Below are 25,750 nucleotides of genomic sequence, written 5' to 3' on the forward strand. Positions count from 1 at the left end.
GGAAGGAGGGCAGGTAGTGTGAATGCACAGATGACCACTCAAAGATCACCAGTTACAGGTAAGCAACCTGTTTATCTTTGTCATGGTCTCTGTGCTTCACACTGTTGGGAGGTTAGCAAGCTAAGTCCTACCTGGAGGAGGGTGCTGACAGTCTTCATTGACGCACAGAAGATAGGATTGCGTTCCCCACCAATATTTTAGATCTAGTACGGGTGTTCAGTGCATAATGTCTAACAAAGGAGGTGGGAGTGGCCCAGGTAGCCACATTGCAAATATCCTGTAGAGGCACCCCTTTCAAGAAAGCTGTCGAGGCCGCCATAGCTTGAGTACTGAATACTACTTCCAGAAACTGGTCGTTTAGTACCCATTTGTGAAGTACTGCACCTCCTCGGCTGAGGAAGACTGCCTGTATGTTTTGGTCTCCCGCTATGTGAGACACTGTGGTTTGTATACTGTGGACTATGCACCAGTCCCACAATTGGATGGCTAGCCTTGCGTGGTTATGTAACTGAGGGCTGTGGTATTGTCTGTCTGTATGACTACTGTTTTTCCTCTTAGCGATGGGAGAAAGGATTGGAGTGCGAACCATATTGCCATCAGTCCGAGGAAGTTGATGTGTCGGTTGGATAGGTTTCGTTTCACATCGCTCCCATTGGCAGAGTTCTTAAGTGTGCTCCCCCACTCCATGAGAGGTGCATCATAAGAACATAAGAGAAGCCATGTTGGATCAGGCCAACGGCCCATCAAGTCCAACACTCTGTGTCACACAGTGGCAAAAAATTTTATATACACACATACACTGTGGCTAATAGCCACTGATGGACCTGTGCTCCATATATTTATCTAAACCCTTCTTGAAGGTGGCTATACTTGTGGCCGCCACCACCTCCTGTGGCAGTGAATTCCACATGTTAATCACCCTTTGGGTGAAGAAGTACTTCCTTTTATCCGTTTTATCCATGGTCAACGTTTCCAATGGTGTGACTGTCTGGAAAGGTGCCCCCCGCAGCAGATTGACTTCTTCTGTCCACCATAGTAGGGCTGGAAGAAGTGTAGGTGGAGTCCTCAACAACTCGAGTTGGTGTTGATGGAGAGGATTGAAAACTTTCAAGAACCACAGTTGGATGGGCTGCGTTCTGAGTTTTGCAAGTGGTATGACCGCTGTGGTTGCCGCCATCAGGCCTAAGAGTCTTTGGAAGACTATGGCTTGTACTTGGTATAGCGATGCTACCTCCCTGGCCAGATTCGCTAGTTCTTTTGCTTGTACTGGAGGCAGAAAGGCTTTCGCTTCCTGAGAGTCTAAAATCGCTTCTATGAATTGTACTTTCTGAGATGGTATGAGGTGTGATTTTTTGTGATTTACTTAGAGTCCAAGGTTTTCCAGCAGTTGTAAGGTGGTATGTTGGGATTCAGTCTCTCCTCTGTCTCTGCCACTAGAAGCCAGTCGTCGATATACAGGAAGATGACTATTCCCTGTAGCTTTAAGTTGGCTGCAATTACCACCATTGTCTTGGTGAACACTCTGGGTGCTGTGCATATCCCAAAGGGGAGTGCAGTATATTGATAGTGCTCTTGTCCTATGGCAAATCTGAGATACTGTCTGTGGTCTGGTCGGATGCTCAGATGAAAATAAGCATCCTGGAGGTCTAACATCGCCATCCAAATATGCTATAGGAGTGGGAGTATTTGCGATAGAGTGGCCATGCGAAACATTGTCACCTGTATGAAGTTGTTGTGCTCACTTAGGTCCAGAATGGGATGTAGGCCCTCGTCCCTTTTGGGTACAGTAAAGTATTGGGAGTAAAAACCCTGACTGAGGTGTTGGACAGGAACTGGTTCTATGGGCTTCTTGTCTAGTAGTGATGAGACTTCCTGGATAAGAGCTGTGTTTGGTGGTGTGATGGTTATCCCCGAAGGGGGAGGCAACTGTATGAATTCTATCGCATATCCGCGTTGTATGATAGAGAGCACCCAGGTATCGGTGGTAATATGCTGCCATGCTGTAAGGAAAGGGTATAGCCGGATACGAGATGACTGGTTTTGTGCAGCTAGGGCTGTAATTTGGTAGTCAAAGACCCTGTTTGGTCTGCTTAGCTGGCTTTCCCCTATTCTTTTGTTGTGTTGCTGATGGGAACTTTGATCTCTGTTGATATTGTTGTTGCTGAGAAGAGGAGTAGGAACATGACTTCCAAGATCCCTCTGGGGAGCTATGAGTGGATCCCCTTCTAGACCAGGGTCTTGACCATGTTCTTTGTTTGAATTGTTTAGACGTAGACAATGTGTTTAGGTTTCCTGATGCTTTCATACTCTTATCTATTTCCTGTAGGACTGTGTCCATGGTGGAGTGGAATAGTCCAGATCCATCTAAAGGTAAGTCTTCAATGGTAGTTTTCATGTCTGGTGTGAAAGAAGTGGATCTTAGCCATGAGTGCCTGTGAAGGGTTACTGCAGAGGTTAGGGCAGGGGTGTCAAACATGTGGCCCGGGGGCCGAATCAGGCACCCGGAAGGCTCCTATCAGGCCCTTGAGCAACTGGCTGTCATCCGCTTCCTTCTCCCTCTCTCTTGATTCCATTGCTTTGCAAGTCTTGCTCAATCACACAGGAGCTACAGAACAAAACCTCTATTTCTCCGTTGGCTGAGCCTCCTCCCATGGGGAGGAAGAGGGGGAGGGCAGAGCTTGTTTTTCCAAGCTCTCTCAATTGCACAGTAAAGCTACTGAGGCCAAGTCTCTCTTCCTTTTATTGGCTGAGGCTCCTCCCCCTCCTGTGTCCTTTATAAAGTTTATACCACTGCTACCTAATCTTATATAGGTACACACATGGCCTGGCCCAACAAGGGCTCATTTATATCAGATCCGGCCCTCATAACAAATTTCAACACCCCTGGGCTAGGGTTTTAGAAAAAGTGTCCAGGTTATGTTTTACTGAATTCCTCTGCTGTTTTGCCACCGCCATTCCTTCCTTCTGAATCTTTTTAATTTTGGTTTGTATTTCTATAGGAAGAGATGGTAGAATATCTGATAGTTGGTCCCACAGAGCGTATTGGTACCTGCTAAAACATGCCAGCTAATTTGCATTTTTGATGCCCAGCTCTGCTGTAGAAAGAACTTCTTCCTAAAGGCATCCATCTTCTTATCCTCTTTGTCAGATGATGAGGAGGCAGCGTGCTTTCCCTTAGACAAAGACGTGACAGCAAGTGAGTTTGGTTTGGGGTGAGAAAAAAGGAATTCGGCTCCAGGTTCCTGTAGCTTGTACATGTGATTGAGCCTTCTTGAGGAAACTATTTTTGACCGTAGTTTGTCCCATGCTGATTTCGCTGTCTGCAGTAAAACTGAAGTTAGTGGAAGGGCAACAGCAGTAGATGTGTCCTTCTGTACAATATCATAGACTAGGTCAGTTACCTCTGGCTGTGGTTGTGTCACTCTAAGCAAGGGTATTTGCCATCCTTTTCACCATTTTCCCATAAAATTTGAGGTCCTCAGAGGGGGAAATTGGTGCTTCTTCAGTTATTGGTATGGGTGGCGCTGGGTCCTTCAGGGAGTCTTCCACGATGTCGGAGTCGGGCTCTCTATCCGATGAGGACTGGTCATCCTCCGATGCAGAGTGTTCCAATCTGGAGGGCATGGTGGGTTTTTGTGGCTTCAGCACCGGTGGGGTCTCTTCCACTTTCCGCCGGTTCTTTTTGGGTTTGGTTGGAGGTTGTCTAACTGTTATAGCTGATTGGGTGTCCCAGTCTCTGGGCAGAATCCAGGGGAATGAAGGAGGGTACATTCTGTATGGATATCCCCATGGTCTCTGATTCCAATGAGGCGCTGGTGACATCGGCGGCCGGCAATAGTCTGGTGGAGGATATGGTTGATATGGATCCGATGGTTGGTATGGATCTGGTCTGTTTGGTTCAGTCGGGTGCTGACCAGGCTGGTCTTCTGGTCTCTTCAGGTGTGTTGGCAGCAATGGTTCTTTCCTCAGGGAAGACGGCCTGTTGTCCGGCACGGAGTCAGAATCTCAGTTGGGTGAGGGTGAGGTCAATTTGGTCAGTGTCGACCGCACCCGAGTCAGTGGGGTCTTGTTGATCGTCATCCAGGAAGCCCTCTTGTCTGCTTGCCGACTGTAAAATGCACGTCGGCATTGATGTTGACATAGACGGGTCTGGGATGGTAAATAGAGGCTGACGTGACTGGCCCATTAAGGAGCTTTTAAGCCTTTTAGACGAGGATCGGTCAGATTTTTCCTCCCTCAACCTATGTTTGTCCTTCTTTTTTGTAGCCGCTGAGGCTGAGGATCGTGAGGACGAGATTGCCCGCTTCAGGGCCGCCATTCCCATACCGAACCCCATTGGTGTGGGGGTCATCGGCATTGATTTCAATGGTGTATTGTGGCAAGGAGAAGCTACCGACGCCGATTCGACCAACACAGTAGGTTGTTTCTGGCCTGCGTTCTGTGGGGCGAGTGTGGAGGTGAGGAGAGCCAATTGCAGGGAGTGCCCGTCTGCCAGCGTTAATTTGCTCCAGCAGCGGGAACAGAGCTTGAAGCACCCCCACATAGGTTGAGGGCCTTGAGGGGCGTGGGGGAGGGGGAGGTAGGGAAGAACTGGAAATAAAATAATAAGTGAGGAAGAGTTGCTTTTTTTTTTTAGGAGCAGAGAGAAAAGAAGGAAAACAGATCACCAACTGGAGCTCAGGAAAAAAAACGTCCTGTCGCACACACGGTCAGAAAGAAACTGGCAGGAATATGGTACCCTCCTCTGGACATGCACAGTGGAGTCCCTGGGCATGCTCAGTAGTAGGATGCAGAAAAAAACTTCTGAAGCTTCAGATCACCGTCGGGGTTGATGCAAGCGCCGATTATCCCAACAGTGTGAAGCACAAGAGACCATGACGAAGATCTAAAAGCAGCTCCAAGACAAAAATGTGGGATGTATTTTCTCTGCATGGTGCTCCCCCTGCATGCAGAGATGCGTCTGTGGGAAGGGGGACATGTGCATTTGGTAATTTCAACAATCCCCGCAACACTAACCGTGGGTCAATTTTTCATTTGTATTGTAAATAAATGCATATTATTAAACCAGATATATTATTTTCTAATCTTCCTGTATGGTGGGGAGCAGCATATGCGTGGAGAAAATAATTCCATGTTCAGTTCTAGCTCACGCCCACCCTAACCTCTTGGACCAAGGAATCCACAGTCAGTCTCTATAGCAACACTAAGGCACATGCCTGCTGGCACACACACACACACACACACTTTCCACACATTTGGCCACGTTCATAGAGCATGAAAGACAAGAGGTTTGTCCATGATGGGCACAAGCATAGCTTGTTCCCAACGTTTACTCTTGCAACCTGGCTGAAGTGGAGTTTTCCTCTCCACAAGCTAAACAGCGACTGGGGGGCGGTGGCGGGGAGACAAGCCAAGTGCCTGCATTTAAATAGCATGGTGGACTAGAACTTAACTGAAGGCTTCCCAAACCTGGAAGTCTTTAATCTTGCTCTGTGTGTCAGGAAGGGAGTTAAAAGGATTAGGTGGTAAGTCACATGAAAAAAGCCTGAGACCCCAAACTTGGTAGACAACACTGAACCTGATGGACCGATGGTCTGGTTCAGTATAAGGTGTGTTCATGCATGAGAGGAGAGGAGGACTGAGGCAACAGCGTGAACACTGCAAAAAACTGTGTTCATGCTCATTGCAGAGCAACCTCTATTTTGATGGCAATAAGTGCTTTGAAAGCACTATAAAATAATACATGTTTACTGGGTTGGATCCAGTGATTCACAGGCACAAGGATCACCGATATTTCCCTTGTTCCCCTCCCCCAGGCAATCCCTTCTGACCCTGGGAGTTACAGGAGTAATAATCAGAATGGTCAGGGAAGCTGCACTGAGGAAGGGAAAGGGGGTGAAATCACCTCTCCTCTCAGCTAAAGGTGTAAGGGAAAGATCTAGGGGAGGGACGGTGGCTCAGTGGTAGAGCGTCTGCTTGGGAAGCAGAAGGTCCCAGGTTCAATCCCCGGCATCTCCAAAAAAGGGTCCAGGCAAATAGGTGTGAAAAACCTCAGCTTGAGACCCTGGAGAGCCGCTGCCAGTCTGAGAAGACAATACTGACTTTGATGGACGGAGGGTCTGATTCAGTAGAAGGCAGCTTCACATCTTCATATTAGGGTAGGGACGGTGGCTCAGTGGTAGAGCATCTGCTTGGGAAGCAGAAGGTCCCAGGTTCAATCCCGGCATCTCCAAAAAAGGGTCCAGGCAAATAGGTGTGAAAAACCTATGTATAACTGATTCAGTATAAGGCAGCTTCATATGTTCACCTGCATCCATCAATGTTTTCTGCTGGGTCCAATCATATAATTGTTAGAAAGGACCCCTGCAGTATCTGCATTCCTGCTGTTTCTATCAGGGGTTTCTTGTGATGTTCTTGGAATCACTGCTTCCTCGCATTGTGACAGCAGATGCAAACAATGACTTTTACACCAGGGCCTTGAAGAAGTTTCAGAGCATCACAGCACAAGCAAGAAAACTTCAGCACACGAAGACCAGAGCTTTGTATCTTTTCTAGCCTGTATCCCTACAACTGCCAAACAGTGAAAACAGGAAGTGAAGATTTGGTTAAAACTCTGGGCAATGACAGTCAAGCAGCATCATGCTTCACCTTCTAACTGTTCCAGAAGTCCTGCTGTTATAAAGCAGAATGTTCCATCCTCAGTTCTATTCAGCCTGTGATTCAGAAAGGCAGCAGGCAGTAGCCCTGCATTCAGGATACCAATACCTCAAAAACCCACCATATACCCACAAGATGCCACCAAACAAAAGCAATTCCTGTTTGTGTTTCAGGCAAACACGTGTGAGCAACTAAGTCCAGACACTACAGTTCTTATTCTGAGCAGCAGAGGGCGGCGAAGAACACTCACACAACAGGCAAAGTGTGCAGCCCTTGCCATTTTGCACCTTTCGAACAGCCTTTTGAGGGCAATTTAAAACTGCAGCTCTTGGTACAGAACCCAAATGCAGGCATGACAGCTCTTACCTTCAATTGTTCCCCATTTTGTTTTCCTTCCCAAAATTCGTCTGCCATTAATCTGGTATTCCTGATCACTGCCCACCACCGCAAATGGAATCATTTCCTAAAACAAAGTTGTAACATTTTCAGAGGAATCGCACCTCCCCATTAATAGCATATCCAAAGTTTCAAGAAGGGTTGGTTACTTTACTCCCCCCCAATTTCCACAACCTTGGGCAGTGGCTTCACCTGTTTGGTCAACAATTTCTCCCAAGGTATAAGGGGTAAGGAGTTTATAGCTAGGCAAACTAGACAAGGTGTTCTAAGCTGGGTTCTTAATTCCCCCCCCCCCCAAGAATTTCCCTTTTGTCCTTAATGCAGGGAGGGAGCCTCACACTTTGGGTTGTTATCACAATACCATTGAGAAGTTCTTAGAAAGGATGTTAGGTGCAGGCCAAAGACATCATTTTGAGCACCTGCTGAACAGGTGATAAGAAATGGCTCTCCCACTTACTCTAAATTTATCATTTATTAGCCGGTCTTCGGAGTCCTCATCAAACTGTTTCTGTGGATAGACATCAATGCCATTGGTAAGAAGATCTGCTGTGATCTAAGAAAAAAGAAACAGGAATGGAGCATGTTAACATTAGATACAAAGAGCAACAAAAGAAGCCTAACCGAAAAAAGAGCTAAGAGCAGTAAAAGAAAAACAGGTTGCTTACCTGTAACTGATGATCTTTGAGTGGTCACCTGTGCATTCACACCCATGGGATGAGGCACCGGCGCTGATCAGTGATTCCAAAGTCCGGGATTTCATTGCGCCCTGACCCCAGTGGGCATGCGAAACAGCCCCAGTGCGTATGCTCACCGAGCGGGCGCAGAGATCCCGCCAGTTCCTTCTTAACTACAGTCAGTCCAGAGACATGACCGGCAGCAGTGGAAAAGGAGGGCGGATGGTGGGAATGCACAGATGACCACTCGAATAGCATCAGTTACAGGTAAGCAACCTGCTGTTTATCTTCTTCATGGTCTCTGTGCTTCACACCCATGGGAGATTAGCAAGCTAGGCTTACCTGACGGAGAAAGATGGCGGTCATGCAGAAGTAGTGGCTTGAAGGATCAGATTACCCAGCTGTGCTCTGTGTTGCTTCCTGACATCTAGGGCATAATGCTGCATGAAGACATGTGGAGATGCCCAGGTTGCAGCTGTACAGATGTCCGTCAAGGAAGCACCCTTAAGGAACGCTGTAGATGTTGCCATAGCCCTAGTGGAATGTGCCCAGCAACGGTCTCTTTGCAAGTAAGTAGCAAAGTTTTATTGCTTCTGTGATCCACTTCGAGTGTCTTTGAGCAGAAACTTTGAACCCCAGCCTAGGGGTTGCATATGAAATAAATAGATTAGGATCCTTTCTGTAGGCTTTAGTGCGATGCAGGAAGAACAACAGGGCCCTTTTAACATTTAGGGCAGGGGTGGCCAACGGTAGCTCTCCAGATGCTTTTTGCCTACAACTCCCATCAGCCCCAGCCATTGGCCATGCTGGCTGGGGCTGATGGGAGTCGTAGGCAAAAAAAACATCTGGAGAGCTACCGTTGGCCACTCCTGATCTAGGGAATGAAGGCGTCTCTTCCTCCGAAGAGGGAGAGGGTAAGAAGGTTGGCAATACAACCTCCAAGTCGAGGTGGAAGCTAGATACTACTTTCAGGAGGAATAAGACATTGGAGGCCAAGGGTACCCCACTCTCGTGGAAGGAGATGTAGGGAGGGTCACACCGCAAAGCCACCAGTTCTCTCACTCTCCTGGCTGTCGTAACAGCCACAAGGAACACAGTCTTCCATGTGAGGAGATGCAGTGGGCAAGTAGCCAAGGGTTCAAAGGGCAGCCTTGTCAATCTATCTAAAACCAATGTGAGGTCCCATGCAGGAGATGGGGCCTTCAACGGTGGGTGGAACCTCAGAAGACCTTTCAGGAAGCATTTTGTATGCTGATGTGCGAATATCGATTTTCCATCCACCGGGTCGTGGTGGGCAGAAATTGCAGCTAAGTAGACCCGAATAGAGGCGTGGTTCAGGCCAGTGTCAACTAGTGTCAGGAGGAAATCAAATATGTTCCAGGCCCGCATTCCGAGGACTGGCACCTCTGTCCTCCACAAACATTGCTCTCATAGGAGCGACAAGTGGACGGCTTTCTGCTGTCCAACATCACATGCTGTAGTCGCTCAGAGAATGCTGAAAGCTGATACGCCAAGCCGTCAGCTTCAGATGAGGGATATCGTGATGAAATAGTCGACCCTCCTGAGCCAACAGGAGGTCCGGTTCCAAGGGAAACTTGTGGTGACATCCTCTCTGCAATGCCAGGCGGATAGGAAAACAACTCTGTCTTGGCCACCATGGGAGATCAGGATGCACTCCGTACACTGAGTCAGTCTGTGAGCCACCCTGGTGAGAAGGGGTATTGGTGGAAATAGGTAAAGGAACTTGCCTTCCCACGGGAACAAGAGACCATCCCCTAGGGATCCTGGGCCCACTCCTCCCCTGGAACAAAATTGTTTGCACTTGCAGTTGTTCGCTGTGGCAAAGACATCTAAAGTGGGATGGCCCCACTTCAGAAAAAGAGGGGTGAGGTAGGACCAGTTCATCTCCCATTCGTGAGGAGAGGCTTCCCTTCTGCTCACGGAGTCTGCTTGCACACTGAGCTCCCCGGGCAGATGAGTGGCTACTTTAAAAGTCTGCATTTGTATGCATTCTTCCCATATGGACGTGGCGAGAGCACAGAGTTTCCGTGACACCATCCCTCCCTGACAGTTTATATAACTCATGGCCGTCATATTGTCCGTCAAGTCCGCCACAACTCACCCTTCACTCAGCGGCTTGAATGACCGAACGGCAAGCTGGATGGCCATGAGTTCCAGGAAGTTGATGTGATGGTGAGTCAAGGAGGGGGGCCAAGGACCCCGACATGTAGAACTTCTAGGTGTGCCCCCCATCCCCAGAAAGAGGCGTCCGTGGTTACTGTGACCGTGGGAGGTGGAGTGTGAAATGGTGCTCCCTCGCACAAGATGGCCCTTGGTTTCCACCAGTCCAGGGAAATCAAAGCTGCTGGGGGAATCCGTAACAGTTTGGAGGTCTGATCCCTCACAGGGTTGAAGTGTCTGAGGAACCACAGCTGCAGAATTCTTATCCTCAGCTTCACAAAGTGGAGCACACTCGTGGTGGCTGCCATAAGTCCCAAGAGACATTGGATTTGGAGAGCTGTTTCTTGCTTCTCCATTTGCAGGTGGTGGACCAAGGAGATGGTGGACCTCCATTTGCAGGTGGTGGACCAAGGAGGCCCTGGAATCTGGCAGGCGTGCGAAATGGCAGGCGGTGTCCAGGATGGCTCCTATGAACTGGACTTGCCTGGCTGGAACCAGATGTGATTTCTTTGCATTCACCTGTAGTCCCAATTCGTTGAGCAACTGGAGGGTGACCTTGAGATGGGTCAGTAGGGATGTCTCGGAACTTGCAACTGCCAACCAATCGTCAATATAAGGAAACAGAATTATGCCTTGCAGACGAAGGTATGCCACCACCACTACCATAGTCTTTGTGAACACCCTTGGGGCGGTAGAGAGGCCAAACAGGAGGGCTTTGTATTGGAAATGGTACTTTCCAATAGCAAAACGAGGAAATTTCCTGTGGTCGGGGAGGATGCTGACGTGAAAATAGGCATCTTTCAAATCTAGTGTCGCCATCCAGTCTCCTTTGTTGATCAATGGTAGAATGCTCTGCAGGGTGAGCATTCTGAATTTTTGGTAAGTGATGCATCTGCTCAGGCCCCTCATGTCCATGATGGGGCAGAGCCCTCCCCCCATCCCATTTTGGGACTGTGAAGTACTTGGACTAAAACCCCTGACCCCCTAAGATGGTTGGGAAGGGGTTCGATGGCATGCTTGTCCAAGAGGTTCTGCACCGTCTCCATCAAGATCTCTGTTGGGTGGGTGACCACAAAATTGGGGCGGGTAGGGATCTGAGTAAATTCTATCGCATAACCCTCCCTCTATGATGGACAGGACCCACTTGTTGGAAGTAATCCGTCTCCATGCTTCAAGGAATCCATGGAGGCGGGTAGGTCCAGAGGAGGGAGGGGTGTGGGAATGGAAAGTACCAAAGTCAAAGTCCTTGCTTGGAAATTTGGTTGCCCTTGGATTTGTTAGAGTGAGAGAAGGAGGGAGTGAACTTAGTCTTGCCACCCGCGGCGAAGGAGCTCTTGTGATCCTGCTGTGCTGAGCGTGGTTTCTATGGCCTGTTGGGAGACTTGGAATGATAGGGTTTCTTGGGCCATTGCTTGGACCAGGGTCGAGATCTGCTTGACAGGGTCTGAGCCAGGTTGCGTGAAGTTTTAATGCTTTTGTTCATCTCCTGTAGGACTGTATCGGTGGTAGAGCTGAACAGACCCTCCCCTTCAAAGGGAAGGTCCTCAATCCAGGATCTGGTGTTTACCTGGAGGGCTGTAGCTCTAAGCTAGGAGTGCCAACACAAGGTAATGGTAGATGTCAGAGTCTTAGCTGCAGAGTCAACCATATGCTTAGAAGCAGTTAGCTGTTGTTTAGCTAATGACATTCCCTCTTTAATCAGCTTCTTAGTCGCGGTGCGTTTGTTGTCAAGCACAGTAGCCAGGAGTGGGGATAATTGTTCCCATAGGGAGTATTGATATCTGGCCATGCAAGCCAAGTAGTTGGATATCTTTGTGGCCAGGACACCCGCGGAGTAAAAGCGCCTGCCACCCAGGCTGAGTGTGTCTTTCTTGCATTTGAAGAAGAGGAGACCACCACTGAGTTAGGACAAGGGTGGTTGAAGAGGAACTCAGCACCTTGCTCTTGGACCCGATACATACGGTCCATCCTCCTGGAGATTAGGGTTGACGCAGGTTTGGACCATGGTTCCTTGATGGCTTGAAGGATGACCTTAGTGATTGGAAGGGCTACAGCCGTAGAGGTGTCCTTTTACATGATGTCAAAAACAGTGTTGTCAATGACAGGCTGAGGTTGGACTACTTGCAGTGACAGGGTCTGAGCCATTCTCTTAATTAACTCTCCATATGACTTTAGGTCTTCGGAAGGAGAGACTGGAAGGTCCTCAGCTGTTCTCGGATCCGGAGAGGAGTCCGTGCGTTGCTGGTCTGAGTGTCCCTCCGCTTTACCCTCGGAGGCAGATGGGGAAGATGGATTACTGTCCTCCAAGCTCTCCAATAGGTGAGGAGCATTGGGAATGACCTCGGTAGAGGGCGCTTTGTCCCAGCTATCTTTCGTAGCTCTCTTCCCCATCTTTGAGGTCAATGCCGACTGCATGCAGCACTCTTGTGATGAAAAAGTCGAGACCCTAGAATGGTGCAAAGCTTCTGATCGCTGATGCCAGTCAGGGTTGTGAGGGGGGTACCATGGGTAAGGAGCATGATAAGGATATCCCCCAAATGGGTAGGACCACAGGCGAGGGTCCCAGCTAGGTGGAGGTGGACGATGGAATGGATCTGGAGCTTCTGGACTGCAGACCTGCAGTGCCTCTTGAGGGGCAGTCAGGATCGAGCGGTCTTTTGGCTTGACAGTGTCAGGCTCAGATGCCAAGCCGGCATCGCTACAGCATCCCAACGTGGATCTTGAAGACACCGATCGTTGAGTAAGGTCGATTTACAGATCTGAGCCCGAAAGCGAAATAGGTTGTGTGTCAGTCGGACCCGAGGGGCTTTTTGATCGATCCAGGGAGAAAAAGATCTTTTTAGGCAGCACCTCTGGAAAGATTGCCGGGTCCTGCAGCTTTCTTTCTTAGTGGTGGGAAAGGTGTGCGCCAATCCTGGCGCCTCCTTATCTCCCTTTTGTACTTCTTTGGCTGGTGAGTGAAAGAGTCACCATCCCCTCTGGCTTTTTTAGCCAGGAAGAGGATTCTGAGTGGGAGACCGAGCCTGCACGCTTGTGGGTGCGGTGGGTTCCCGATAGTGGCTGAGTTGATTGACTCGCGACCAAGAGCAAGGTCCATGTCGCTGCCGATGCTGGCATTGAAGCAGCCATCACCGAAGTTGTTGCCACCGGGGCAGTCGCTGCCATTTGGGGTTTGACGGCCGACTTTACAAGCGCCGCTGAAAGCCTAGCTGCTCGATTTTTCCTGGTCTGCTTAGAGAATTTGGAGCAGTGATGGCAGGCCTCAACTCTATGGCCTCCCCCGAGGCACAGTAGGCAAAGTGAGTGTCCATCGGGAGGGGGAATCTTACTCCCACAGTGAAAGCAGCGCTTTCCCATAGACGAGTAAAGGCAGGAGAAGCTAAGAGAGAAGGGAGGGGAAGGGCCCCGGAGGTCGGTGAGGAGAGGAGCTAACAGCCTTTTTTTTTTTTTTTAGCAAAAAAACGAAGAAGGAAGAAAATGAGGAATGATGAACCCAGAAAAGAAAAGGTAAGGGAATTACCGACTGGAGTAAACGTGGAACGTGACTGTCCGACGCAGCAGTAAAGAAGGAACTGGCGGGATCTCTGCACCTACTCAGTGAGCATGCGCTGGGGCTGTTGTGCATGCCCACCGGGGTCGGGATGCGAAAGAAATCCTGGACTTTGGAATCACCAATCGGGGATCGGTGCTGGCGCTTCATCCCACGGGTGTGAAAGCACAGAGACCATGAAGAAGATGAATTCCACATGTGGTTTATGAAAAACAGAAAAGTCACTTTTATTTATCTAAGATTTAAGATTTTTGTGGGGTTTTTAGGCAGGAGCTGCCCAAAGCATCACAGCAAGTCCAAAGCAGATGAACATGGGAACTCCACATGACTAGTAAATCTTATTTCTCCACTCCCCCGATACTCAAAGCACAACCCTGCCTGCTAGGGTCAGGTTGGCCAGGACTGATTTGCCTTAAGCCTGCCCCAGGATTTTCACAGTCATGCCAGCTCTTGTAGTCAAATCCCCCTGGCCAAACTGTAGGCCAGAACTCAAGCCTCTTTTCAGAACTGTTTGCTGCAGACTGAAAATGGATCTAATAAAGTTCTCACCACTTCCACATAATATTAACTGGATACATCTTTGGTTGTAAGCACTAGAAAACTTCGGTGTTTTGGGAGATTTCTTCTGTAGAGCTCATCCACGTTATCCAGATACAGAAGTCTTGGCCATTGCACGCAGCTTCAACAAAATAATTTCTGCTGCTGCTGCTTTTAGGTCTTCTGATCCAAGGGCAGCAGTGGTAGGAAAGAGATCCATATGGTCATCTGAACGTGGTTTCTTAGATGCTACACTTTAAGATATACCGTTTTTGCACACAGCTTACCTCGCAGTCACAATCCTCTTCCCTCCGCAGCGTCCGGTCGGATTTTGCACCGTCTGCGCCGGAGTTACAGGAAGTGCCGTGGCTTTTGCATAGCAAACGTAAACTGGGTTTTAGTGGTTTACGTTTGCTACGCGAAAGCTGCAGCACTTCCTGTAACTTCGGCGCAGATGGTGCGAAATCCGACCGGACGCTGCGGAGGGAACAGGATTGTGGCTGCGAAGTAAGCTGTGTGCAAAAACGGTCGTAATGTTCCATAAAAACAGCAGCAGCTTTTCCAGTGGACTGGCTGTTCTGTCTGAGGATGGGATCTGCTGCTTTGCTCCTCCTGCCATGGATCCTTAAGTTTCTTCCAACACTGTTCCACAGACCTGCAGGAGCACAATTTCAGAGGACCCAGTCTGTAGTGTGTGTGTGTGTGTGGCGGGGGGGGGGGGGGCGGGGCAGAGACCAGGAGAATTTGCCTTTTTCTAGCGTGACTCTGCTCACACAGCTTAAGATCCAAGATACAAGGTGGGTTAGGGGAAACCAGCGCAAGGTAAAACAATGAGGCAAATAGCCAAAGCACTAAGAAAACAGACACCTGTGTTGTTCCTAGTTGCAAGGCTGACCACTTGGGGGTTGCAGTGTCAGGCAGGCAAGCTGACAGCATGAAACAAAGGCCAAAATATTAACAGTCTGGAATACTCCTGTGCTACGTCGTTTCCATTTCCCCAGCAATTTTACTGTGCATCTGTTTTTAAAATCTACCTGGAGAAATATTTGCAGGAGGAAAAAAAAATATTAAACAGGAAATTATGTTTATGTCTCTCTCCTCTAAGAGAGGGGGAGCCAAAAGAAACACATGGAGATTGATGAAGCCTTTTCCCTCTTGCTGTGAGCTGTGACTCAAGGAACGTGCAGGGCTCCGGCCAGCCATTGGAAACTGGAGAGCTGTGCAATCCGAAAAAGGCATCATCTGCTTACCCTTTGTTTGAAGTAGTCCCTCTCCTCTAGTGTTAATGTGTCGGCTTTGGCGATTACAGGCACGATGTTGACCACTTTGCTCAGGCGCCTCATGAATTCGATGTCCAGTGGTCGGAGGCTGAAAGCAAAATGGGGAGACTCTTAAAGGGAAAGGCAACCCAGAAATAAGAGGGTGTGTCGCATTTCAATTCTCAGAGCATTTCAATTAACATGAAAAACGCCAAGGAATCACCTTTTTCTGCCTCAGTAAGAGACTACACTTCAAGGTTCTGCCTCAAGTAATCAAGAGACAGAATGCAACTGTGGATCTGTGGATGCCCCCGGCTCCACTGTTGTCTGTGCTCCATGAATTAAGGGACCTTCTCTGTTCGATGAAATTGCTGAGCAGCCAGGTTAAAACAGATAAAAGGAAGTGCTTTTTCACCCCAAGGGTGATTAACATGTGGAATTCACTGCCACAGGAGGTGGTGGCGGCCACAAGCATAGCCACCTTCAAGAGGGGTTTAGATAAAAATATGGAGCAGAGGTCCATCAGTGGCTATTAGCCACAGTGTGTGTGTATGTATAAAATTTTTTGTCACTGTGCGACACAGAGTGTTGGACTGGAGGGGCCATTGGCCTGATCCAACATGGCTTCTATTATGTTCTTATGTGACACAGAGTGTTGGACTGGAGGAGCCATTGGCCTGATCCAACATGGCTTCTCTTATGTTCTTATGTCCATCTTGAAGGGGCCAGGATTTTGTTCCTGACCACAGTGAGTGAATTAGACTGTCAGAACTGAGGCTAGCACCACATTGAGGTCGCAAGAATTTCCCAGGCCAGGACTAAGCAACCCCTAGTCCACTTTTTATTTATTTACGTAAACAGAGAAATGCCACATGTGGGAAAACATGTAACAGCTGAACCAGCACCTCTACACTGTCAAGTCAGTCCTTAATAACAGCATTCCTATTGGGATATACTGCAGGAAGGTGCTTGTTCCCTTTTCCAGCATCTCAGAACAGATGAAGAAGGATTGGACACATATGCTGGCTCACTTGGATAGTAATGAGGTGATCCAGCCCTAAGATGTCTATATCTCCTTGCACCTCTTGTTCTACGGTTCAAAGTAACACCAGGATTTTTATCACCATGGACTGCATTAAGATTCACGGCATCAGCAACTTTTTTCCTTCTGTGCTTGAACTATTAAAGTCTACTAGTCTGAGTACAGTGGTTAAGGATGGAGCCTTAGGTCCAAATCTAGGTTCAACCATGAAACTTCATTGGCCTTGATCGTGGCCGCATCTCTTAGTTTAACATACCTGACAGGAAAATCGTAAAGCTAAAATGATGCATGCTGCCAAGAGTCTTAAAAGCGTGGGATACAAATGCAATAGAAAGATAAAATATTCCATATTTAGAATAAAAGAATTAAAAAAAAACCATATTAAGAATACTGTCAAGGGCTACCTAACAGGAACACACCTCGTCTATTTTAAGAATATCCTGACTGCACCTATTGCACAGACCCACATATCTGAAAGTCGTTTCCCATACATCCCAATATATCATCGACGACCTTTTGATTGCCATATTCTAGATGTCCTCTCAAAGAAAGTTGCTTGCTTGGTCTCTGCTAGAGCCTGTTCTTTCTCTAGAATGGATTCCAGCTTGTGGAACTGGATCTCTGAGGCAGGACAGGGGGCACCATCTTTAGATGTTTTTAGGAGGCCATTTTATTTGAAAGAAGAAGAAGATATTGGATTTCTATCCTGCCCTCCACTCCGAAGAGTCTCAGAGCGGCTCACAATCTCCTTTACCTTCCTCCCCCACAACAGACACCCTGAGAGGTGGGTGGGGCTGGAGAGGGCTCTCACAGCAGCTGCCCTTTCAAGGACAACCTCTGCCAGAGCTATGGCGGACCCAAGGCCATGCTAGCAGGTGCAAGTGGAGGAGTGGGGAATCAAACCCGGTTCTCCCAGATAAGAGTCCACACACTTAACCATTACACCAAACTGGCTCTCTCATTTAGTGCGGTTTAATGTGCAGGCATATTATTGCAAAGGGTGATTAATGGAATTTTACTGTGTGTTTTTAATCTTAGAATTGTAAGCTGCCTTAAGCCACAAAGTTATACTTTTTTGGGGGGTGGGGGGAGGTACTTCTGTATTTTTAATGCCCATGTGTGATTGCATGTCTGTACCTGAAGTAATGGTGACCTGTGATGACTGATCCCTACTAGGGAATGGAGGATATTCAGAGAGGTGGCTGAATAAATCCTGCCCCTGCCTCCAGTTCTGGTATTCCAAGGTTTCCATTCAAGTACTTGCCAGAGTTAACCCTGCTTAGCTTCCAAGATCTGACAAAATTAAGTCTGCCTGGGCTATCCAGGTCAGAGCTAAGTTATACATATTTTAATAAGTGATACTAATTATTTGATATAAATTAGTAATTTTGCCCTACTATGGATGTGGACTGTTAGAAGTAATAGGATACTTTTTTTCATTTCTGCCTGCATATACACTATGTGCATTATCTACATGCAATGCATATACTCTCACAATGTATGGGAATTATAATCCACATAAACAATAAGTGTAAAACACCCCTTATTATGTAAACATCAGCCAAAACAGAAGGATCAGAAATTTCAAAAACCAAAGAAGCATTTATAATTAGAGATTTTTTTTTACCAGCAAATGCAGTGCCGAATGCTTAGCAGACCGAAAGTGCTTCATTCCCCACCCTTCCTCTGTTTTCCAAAATATCTCGGTTGGTTTTGTAGGGACTAGTCATTCCATACCAATGACCCACAAAAAGAAAATCATTGTCTGAAGCAAGTAAAGCAATTTCATGAGAACTATTACATTGTGCTACATACAGTAAGCTAATTAGGACTATATTAATCCCTAGCCAGCACTGGTCTTTGCTGGACAAATGGATAAATCCTGGCTGCAGAAATTATTTATGTATTTATTTAGATTTATATCCCGCCCTCCCCGCCAAAGCAGGCTCAGGGCGGCTTACATATTCATGTATGGACAAGAAATACATGAAACACAAAATACAACTAAAACATAAAAATATAAAACCATAAAATTTATTAAAAACATTCAAGGTACTATTGATCTTAGATGGTAACCTGTTTAATAAAATGGATGGCTGCCTATTCTGTTTTGTATTAAGTTTAACTATTCTGCTGTTCCAGCTGGATGTTGTATATAAAACAGCTTTTAGGGTCATGCTAGAGGTGGTCTAGAGGTTTCAAAGTCTATTGTAGCCTGTCTTCTAATTAACAAAATACTTGGTGAAAGGGCACCATCTCGCAGGCCCTGCGGAACTGTATGAGCTCTCCTCCCCGCCAAAGCAGGCTCAGAGCAGCTTACATATTCATGTACGGACAAGAAACACATGAAACACAAAATACAATTACAACATAAAAACATAAAACCATACAAATTATTAAAAACATTCAAGGTGCGATTGATCTTAAGCAGTTTTGCTACAGAATCACTGAAATGCCTCCTAGCTGAAGAAGACGACTGTAGATTCGTACCTTGCCCTTCTCTATGAATCAGTCTCAGAGTGGCTTAATCTCCTTTATCTTCTCCCACAACAGACACCCTGTGATGTGGGTGGGGCTGAGAGGGCTCTCACAGCAGCTGCCCTCTCAAGGACAGAGCCTCAGAGCGGCCTACAATCTCCTTTCCCTTCCTCCCCCAAAACAGACACCCTGGGAGGTGGGTGGGGCTGAGAGGGCTCTCACAGCAGCTGCCCTTTCAAGGACAGAGTCTCAGAGCGGCCTACAATCTCTTTTCCCTTCCTCCCCCACAACAGACACCCTGTGAGGTGGGTGGGGCTGAGAGGGCTCTCACAGCAGCTGCCCTTTCAAGGACAGAGCCTCAGAGTGGCCTACAATCTCCTTTCCCTTCTTCCCCCACAACAGACACCCTGTGAGGTGGGTGGGGCTGAGAGGGCTCTCACAGCAGCTGCCCTTTCAAGGACAGAGTCTCAGAGCGGCCTACAATCTCCTTTCCCTTCCTCCCCCACAACAGACACCCTGTGAGGTGGGTGGGGCTGAGAGGGCTCTCACAGCAGCTGCCCTTTCAAGGACAGAGCCTCAGAGTGGCCTACAATCTCCTTTCCCTTCCTCCCCCAAAACAGACACCCTGGGAGGTGGGTGGGGCTGGAGAGGGCTCTCACAGCAGCTGCCCTTTCAAGGACAACCTCTGCCCTTTCAAGGACAACAGCTGACCCAAGGCCATTCCAGCAGGTGCAAGTGGAGGAGGGGGGAATCAAACCCGGTTCTCCCAGATAAGAGTCTGCGCGCTTAACCACTACACCAAACTGGCTCACCAAACTGGGCTGCAGATGAACCCTGCAGGATTCCTGCTTTTGTGGAAAGGGAAGGCAAAATGAAATTTTTGACTGAGGTGTGTGGGTGTTTGCCCGCAAGGCCTCTGCTTTATGGCTAGTCAAAGATGAAAAAGCTGCTAGCACAAGACAGGGAAAAGGCACAGGTAGAAGCTGGCCGGTCTGGTGTCAGGGTCATTCTTGAGCAGTATGACGAAAGCCTACACACCCCGTCACAGGAATAGGCAGAGTGGCTTCGATGCACATTTTTCTGCAAGGGTAGGGTGCTTCCAAAGTATTTGAGGCCTGGACCAAATGTGGCCTCCTGCTGAAGCCCTTAGGAGCCAGCTGGTCTCACTTTTCTAGGCTGCACCAACCGACTGGATTGGCTGTTCTGCCTGCGGATGGGATTTGCTGATTTGCTCCTCAGTTTGACAGCCCTGTTTAGTGTGGTGCAAGCCGGGGGCGTGTACTAGGGACAGGCATCCTGGAGCAGCCTGCAGAAACCAGAGTCTTTGAACGTGCAGAAGGAGCGGCCGTCTAAAGCAAGCATTACAGCATCGAGGCGAGTTACCCTCCTGATATCCCGCTTCCCCCACCCCCGGGCACCCTAGCGCCAACTTCACCAAGCATCTCTGTCGGAGATGTTTGACATCCCTTCCCTATCCCTCCTGCAGAACGCTCAGGGGCAGCACTGTAGGTGGTCGCTGGACAATTCGCCTGGTGGCAGCCACTTGGGGCACTCCAGCAGCAGCCTCTTCTCTCCCTCCGAATAAGTACCTCCTGGTGGTGCTTCTTTAGATGGTTTTACATCCCAGAAGTCATGAGGACTGAGGTCCTTTCCGAGACTGATCTAGGATTGTGCAAAGCAGGGATCCTCCATCAGTTGCAAGTGCATCCGGACAGTGGACGTGTAGGGGCACCCACATTGACCAGCAGCTGCACGCACCCCTGGATCCACCTCCTGTGAGGAGCTTGGGGCAGACATACCATGCCTGGGGGGCAGGAGATGGCTGAGGGGGAAAGGGGGTTGAGGTGGCAGCACTTTGGCATGCACCTCCATCTCTTCCTCTGGTGCCACCTCCAGCCTCCCCTCCTGTCCCTCCTCAGAAGGCCTGCTGGACTCTAGAGGAACTGGAGCTGTGAGCTCGTCACCCAGCTTCTGTTGCAGATCCACAATAAGCCTCTGAGTACATGGGGAGACCCTCCCAAGCCAGAAAACTCTCATTCCAAAGATCACCCCAAAAGACAGATCAGGCAGCTCCTTCTCCTCCTGCTGAGCCTCACCAACAAAAGAGGACCCTTGCCCAATACCTGTGGGCACACCTGTGTGTATGGGCGTGCCCCAGAAGCAGCCTCAATGAAGAGGTCCACATATGGCTTCTTCATTGTGCCACTCTGGTCAGAGGTGTGTTGTCCAGAGAGGTTGGAATGATGGAAAGCAGTTGTGGAGCAGTCCTCTGCACAGCTGGGGGGAAAACCGCAGCTCTTCCCCTCAGCCCTCTAGTCTTCTCCTTAGCCTAGCCCCCAGGGCCCCATTGTGTTCCCTTCCTGCTGCTAATGTTGTCCCAGGTCAAACTCTGTCTAACCTGTGGGGAGGGTATTTAGGAACCTAACTACTTGCACTGCAACCTGAACCTAACAGTCTGAAACTTTTTAATGAACCCTCCTACCTAAAAACTAAGGGTTTTCCCCCCTCTTTTTGTATTTTAAAAGAGCCTAACCTACTCAACAATGGTTTTCTTTTTTTCTTGTTTTTTTCCCTCTTTTTAAAAGGTTTTTTTTTTTTTAACTAGTGATTTCCCACACTATCCCTCTGGGTTAAGGCATATCCTTTAAAAGTTTAAGGCAATTCATTAAATGTCTCTTAACTAGATTCTATTGGAACAATCCTGATTTCCTGTAAAAAAATCCAGGTGCTCCCTAAATGAAAAACAGGACAAGCTAAAGGGGAATTAGTTATCTAAAATCACCTGCCTTCACCAAACCTCAGTCAGAGCGCCAAACAGCATGCTTCTTTTTAAAACATATACCAAGTCTAATTATACCACTGTTATGAAGACAAACCTGGCCTCTTTTAGTCCTCCTAGCACTGATCTAGTTAAAGGTAGGATAAACAAGAGCTAAAACCCTTGGCTGAGATTTATTTAAAAGTGTTAAAATAATTCCTAAAACCCTTATTAGTTACCAAAAGTCTATTTAGCAGCTCCTAAAAGTTGAAAGAAAAGATTGACTCAGCCTTCCATCCTTTAGAGGTCGGTAAAATGAGTACCCAGCTTGCTGGGAGTAAAGTGTAGATGACTGGGAAAGGCAATGGCAAACCACCCCATAAAAAGTCTGCCGTGAAAACACTGAGGTCAATGGCAATAGCGACCTGATTAGGTGCGATATACAGGGGTACTAGGGATGAAAATATCAGCGTCGGTAATAAGACAGGAGGCAGCAGCAACCCCAGGGAATCAAAGAAGCACAGAGCTGGAAGGGACCTCCAGGGTCATCCAGTCCAACCCCCGGCACAATACAGGAAATTCACAAATACCTCCCCCCACCCTCCAGTGGATGGCAAAAACCCTCCAGGATCCCTGGGGCCAAACTGGCCTGGAGAAAACTGCTGCCTGACCCCAAAATGGCGATCAGCATTTTCCTGGGCATGTAAGAAGCAGCCGCAAGAACTAAGTACTGGTACAGAGAAGGAAGCAGGAGAGAATTCCATCCCCCTGCATGCAGCCTAATGCATATCGACATTATTTCCTTTTTATCGAAAGCTAGCACAAGCATGTTTAAAAACAGTCTTTCTTGGTTTTCCGTCATCCAAAACTCGATACATGTCCATTTCAGAATTAATTTTCCATTTTTTACATACGCGTATCAGCAGGGGAAGAATGGCTTGTTTATTTAGCCTCCCCTCCCATTTCTGCAAAAGAAGCAGAGCCATTTGTAGGATTTACATTAAGAAACCTAATGCACAGAGGTGTGTGGAATGGGAGATTGGGAGGGGGGGGGCTATTGTTGAAGCGAGGCTTCCAATAAAAAATAATTTTCCTCTCCACCACCAGCGCCTCTCTATAGTTACCACCTTCTCCTCCAGAGTTACAGCCTTCCACTCTCTGGCTCCACGGCTGAGAGGGAGATAGCCTCCTTCCTCCAGCTTGTCCCCACTTCTGCAAAAGAAATCTTGCAGCTCGCAAAGCAAAAGCAATTCAAACTCCTCCACACTGCCTCCATTGCACTGCAACTTCACCAACGAAGGTTTCACTTTAGCAGGGAGAATCAGCATTTTCCGGCTGTAGGCAATGCAATCTCCAGGAAAGAAAGCTTCCTATCCCCCTCTCCAATCAAGCCACACACACCAAACCCCCCTCCCCAAACCATAACCTCTCCAAAATAGTATTCCAATTGCACAGAATTCAGCGGGTGCAAAGTGACCGGGGAAGTTGCATGGCCGAAGAGCAAGAAACAGACTAGGAGAAATCTCTCTCTCCTCCACCCCCCCACCCCCCACTTTTGCATCAACAGACATCAAAAGCCTCCTAAAAGCCAATGGAAACTTCTGAGTCTGCTGGATTGGAGCTCTCTCCTCCCCTTTATTGCTAAATGAATCAGGAAGGGTTCCCCCCCTCTTTTTTGGGGGGAGGGAGGGGGTTAACAATGGAAGCCTCTCTCAAAAAGCAGAATCAAACCTGATCACTTTAGTGACCCGCCCCCTTTTAAAAAAAAGAAACTCACCCCTCAGAAGGAGAAAGAGGAGAGAAGAAGGAAAAGGGTACTTGCGCACAAAAGCTTACACCTGGAATAAATGTTGTTGTTCTTGATACTGTTCTCACTTTCCTCCCCCACCCCTAAAAAGAGGAGGAGGAGCCCCTGAGAAGGAAGGAGAAGCTGTGTGTGTTCTGTGAGTGAGAGAGAGGCTTGTCTTTGTCTCACTCCCACACAAAACAGGAAGCAGCCACAGAGCTTACTGTGTGCACGTGTGTATGAGTGAGAGAGAGAGAGAGAGAGAGAAAAGGGAGGGCAACCAGGCAGGTAGCAAACAGGAAGCAAGGAACCACCAAAGGAGCTGGGGAAAAGCCAGCTATAGTGCGGCTGCAGTAGCAGCTCTGGAAAGAAAGCAGGCGGACAAAGTTTCTGGGGGACGGCAGATTTAAGCCCCAAGTGGGCTGGATGTGGCCCATAGGAGGTATCTTTGACACCCCTGCTCTATTTGGTAGCCAAATCAGATTGGAGAATCTGATCTGGCTTAATAAATACAGAATGTGCATCCTATTAGATATCTCTGGGAAACTCTGTGAAGTAATATTGAAACGGAGGAAAATAAGCTACATAAACATATTCTTGCTGGCTTACGGAATTCATCCCTGTACAAAATGTAATGTTTACCCTCAGCATTTCTAAACCTTGACTTCTCTATATTCCCTGCCTATTAAACAAAAACCTTTTATCCTATTTTGAAAGTTATGCAGTCGAAAATGACATTTCAAAGCGCGTCAGGCAAGAGGGGCTCCTGATCCTCCCATTCCCACGCTGGGTCAAAAGTCCAAATAAATCTCTGACGAAGGGTGAGACAATCAAGTCTTTTATACAAGGCTTTTTTTTGTAGAAAAAGCCCAGCAAGAGCTCATTTGCATATTAGGCCATACCACCTGATGCCAAGCTAGCCAGAACTGCATCCCTGCTTAAAAAGAGGCCTGGCTTTTATAACAAAGAAGGAATACATCATATTGAGGCAAAGAAACAGGAAAGGGAAAGAGGTAGAGAGTGAGAGAGACTTGGGGAGGGACGGTGGCTCAGTGGTAGAGCATCTGCTTGGGAAGCAGAAGGTCCCAGGTTCAATCCCCGGCATCTCCAACTAAAAAGGGTCCAGGCAAGAAGGCATGAAAATCCTCAGCTTGAGACCCTGGAGAGCCGCTGCCAGTCTGAGAAGACAGTACTGACTTTGATGGACCAAGGGTCTGATTCAGTATAAGGCAGCTTCATATGTCCATATGTTCACTTAGAGCAATAATGCATCAGAAATGAAGAAAATTCTGCTTTGTGAGCTACTAGTATTAAAATTGTGAGTTACAGACATCAAAGTTGTGAGCTACTGCAAAAAATATTGTGCTCTGGGGTCATCCTTCCTGAGCTAAGACAAAAAGGTGAGCTGGAGGCTAAAAATCTATGCGCTAGCTCGCTCTAACTCAGTGGGAACACTGATTGCAGACTCAATCTATCTTGATATAGACTGAGATGATACGCCTCTGCCCTTCTTTGGGCCCCAATAAGAGACAAATAACCTCTTGTCTTTACGGAAAGAACTTTTTCTGCCTAAGAAAGAAAGAAGAGCTATTTTGAGATCTAACAAGTCTTTTCTGCTAGGCAAGTTCGCAAGAGGAAAAACAGGCAAAACTATGTCTTGCACCAAACTGAGATGTAGGACCACCCTTTCATTAAAAAGCCTCAGAAGGGAGGTGGGATCACATCTAAGAGCAGCAAGCCTGCTAACACCATTGGCTGAGGTGATGGCCACTAAGAACACTGCCTTCCAGGACAAAAAGGCCAAAGAGCATAAAGCAAGTGGTTCAAATGGCAGTATAACGAGCAAATCTAAGACTAAGGTGTAGACTAAGGTGGAATAGAGGCAGGCTTGTACCAGGCCTCGCATAGAGTTGCCAAATGAACTGTTAACATGGGCAATAATGTAGAAGGTGGTAACTCAGATTGGACAAGCTGGTATATAAGTTCTGTAACTTCTGGAGCATCTGTGTTGATAGGAATATTTAGAGCATCAGACATCCTAGTAATTAATTCCAGGCTTTTGCACCCTCAGAAGGTGCACCCGGAGGTGACAGGTCTGGATTAGGGTCAGGTAACAGTGGGTCTTCTTGTTCCGAATCAGAATCCAAAGATTCTGAGGATGGTGCCTCAGGAGACTTTGAAGATCTGTCTGCAGGTTGAGAGAAAAGGTCCGCTGGCGTGTAGAGGGGAGGTTCTTGTTCCCTAGGTAACTGGTTTGGTGCTCCAGCAGCAGCGGATGGTTTGGATGGGAGACTCTGGTAAGATGGAAGAGTTGTTGGCATAGGCACGGCAGAGGCCAAGGAAGCTGAAACAACGTTTTGTGTAGTCTTCTGGGGCAGTTGGATATGGTGGTCAGATGAGAGGTGTTGTTGATACCATTGTTCATAGGTCCT

At 47.9% G+C, this 25,750-nt stretch overlaps 1 protein-coding gene across 8 annotated transcripts in view; it reads right to left on the bottom strand.

The window, feature by feature from the left end:
- SEPTIN9 (septin 9) overlaps positions 1–25,750 on the bottom strand; it is a 382,955-nt gene that overhangs the window by 4,292 nt on the left and 352,913 nt on the right. For all 8 annotated transcript variants that reach the window (XM_060253401.1, XM_060253405.1, XM_060253406.1 and 5 more), the window contains 3 exons: positions 15,246–15,363; positions 7,511–7,606; positions 7,024–7,120 (listed from right to left, as the gene is read on the bottom strand). In XM_060253401.1, the coding sequence (XP_060109384.1) occupies positions 7,024–7,120; positions 7,511–7,606; positions 15,246–15,363 (311 nt within the window). The remainder of the gene's footprint in view (positions 1–7,023; positions 7,121–7,510; positions 7,607–15,245; positions 15,364–25,750) is intronic.

This window comes from Heteronotia binoei, chromosome 13 (assembly GCF_032191835.1).
Source record: "Heteronotia binoei isolate CCM8104 ecotype False Entrance Well chromosome 13, APGP_CSIRO_Hbin_v1, whole genome shotgun sequence".
NCBI lineage: Eukaryota > Metazoa > Chordata > Lepidosauria > Squamata > Gekkonidae > Heteronotia > Heteronotia binoei.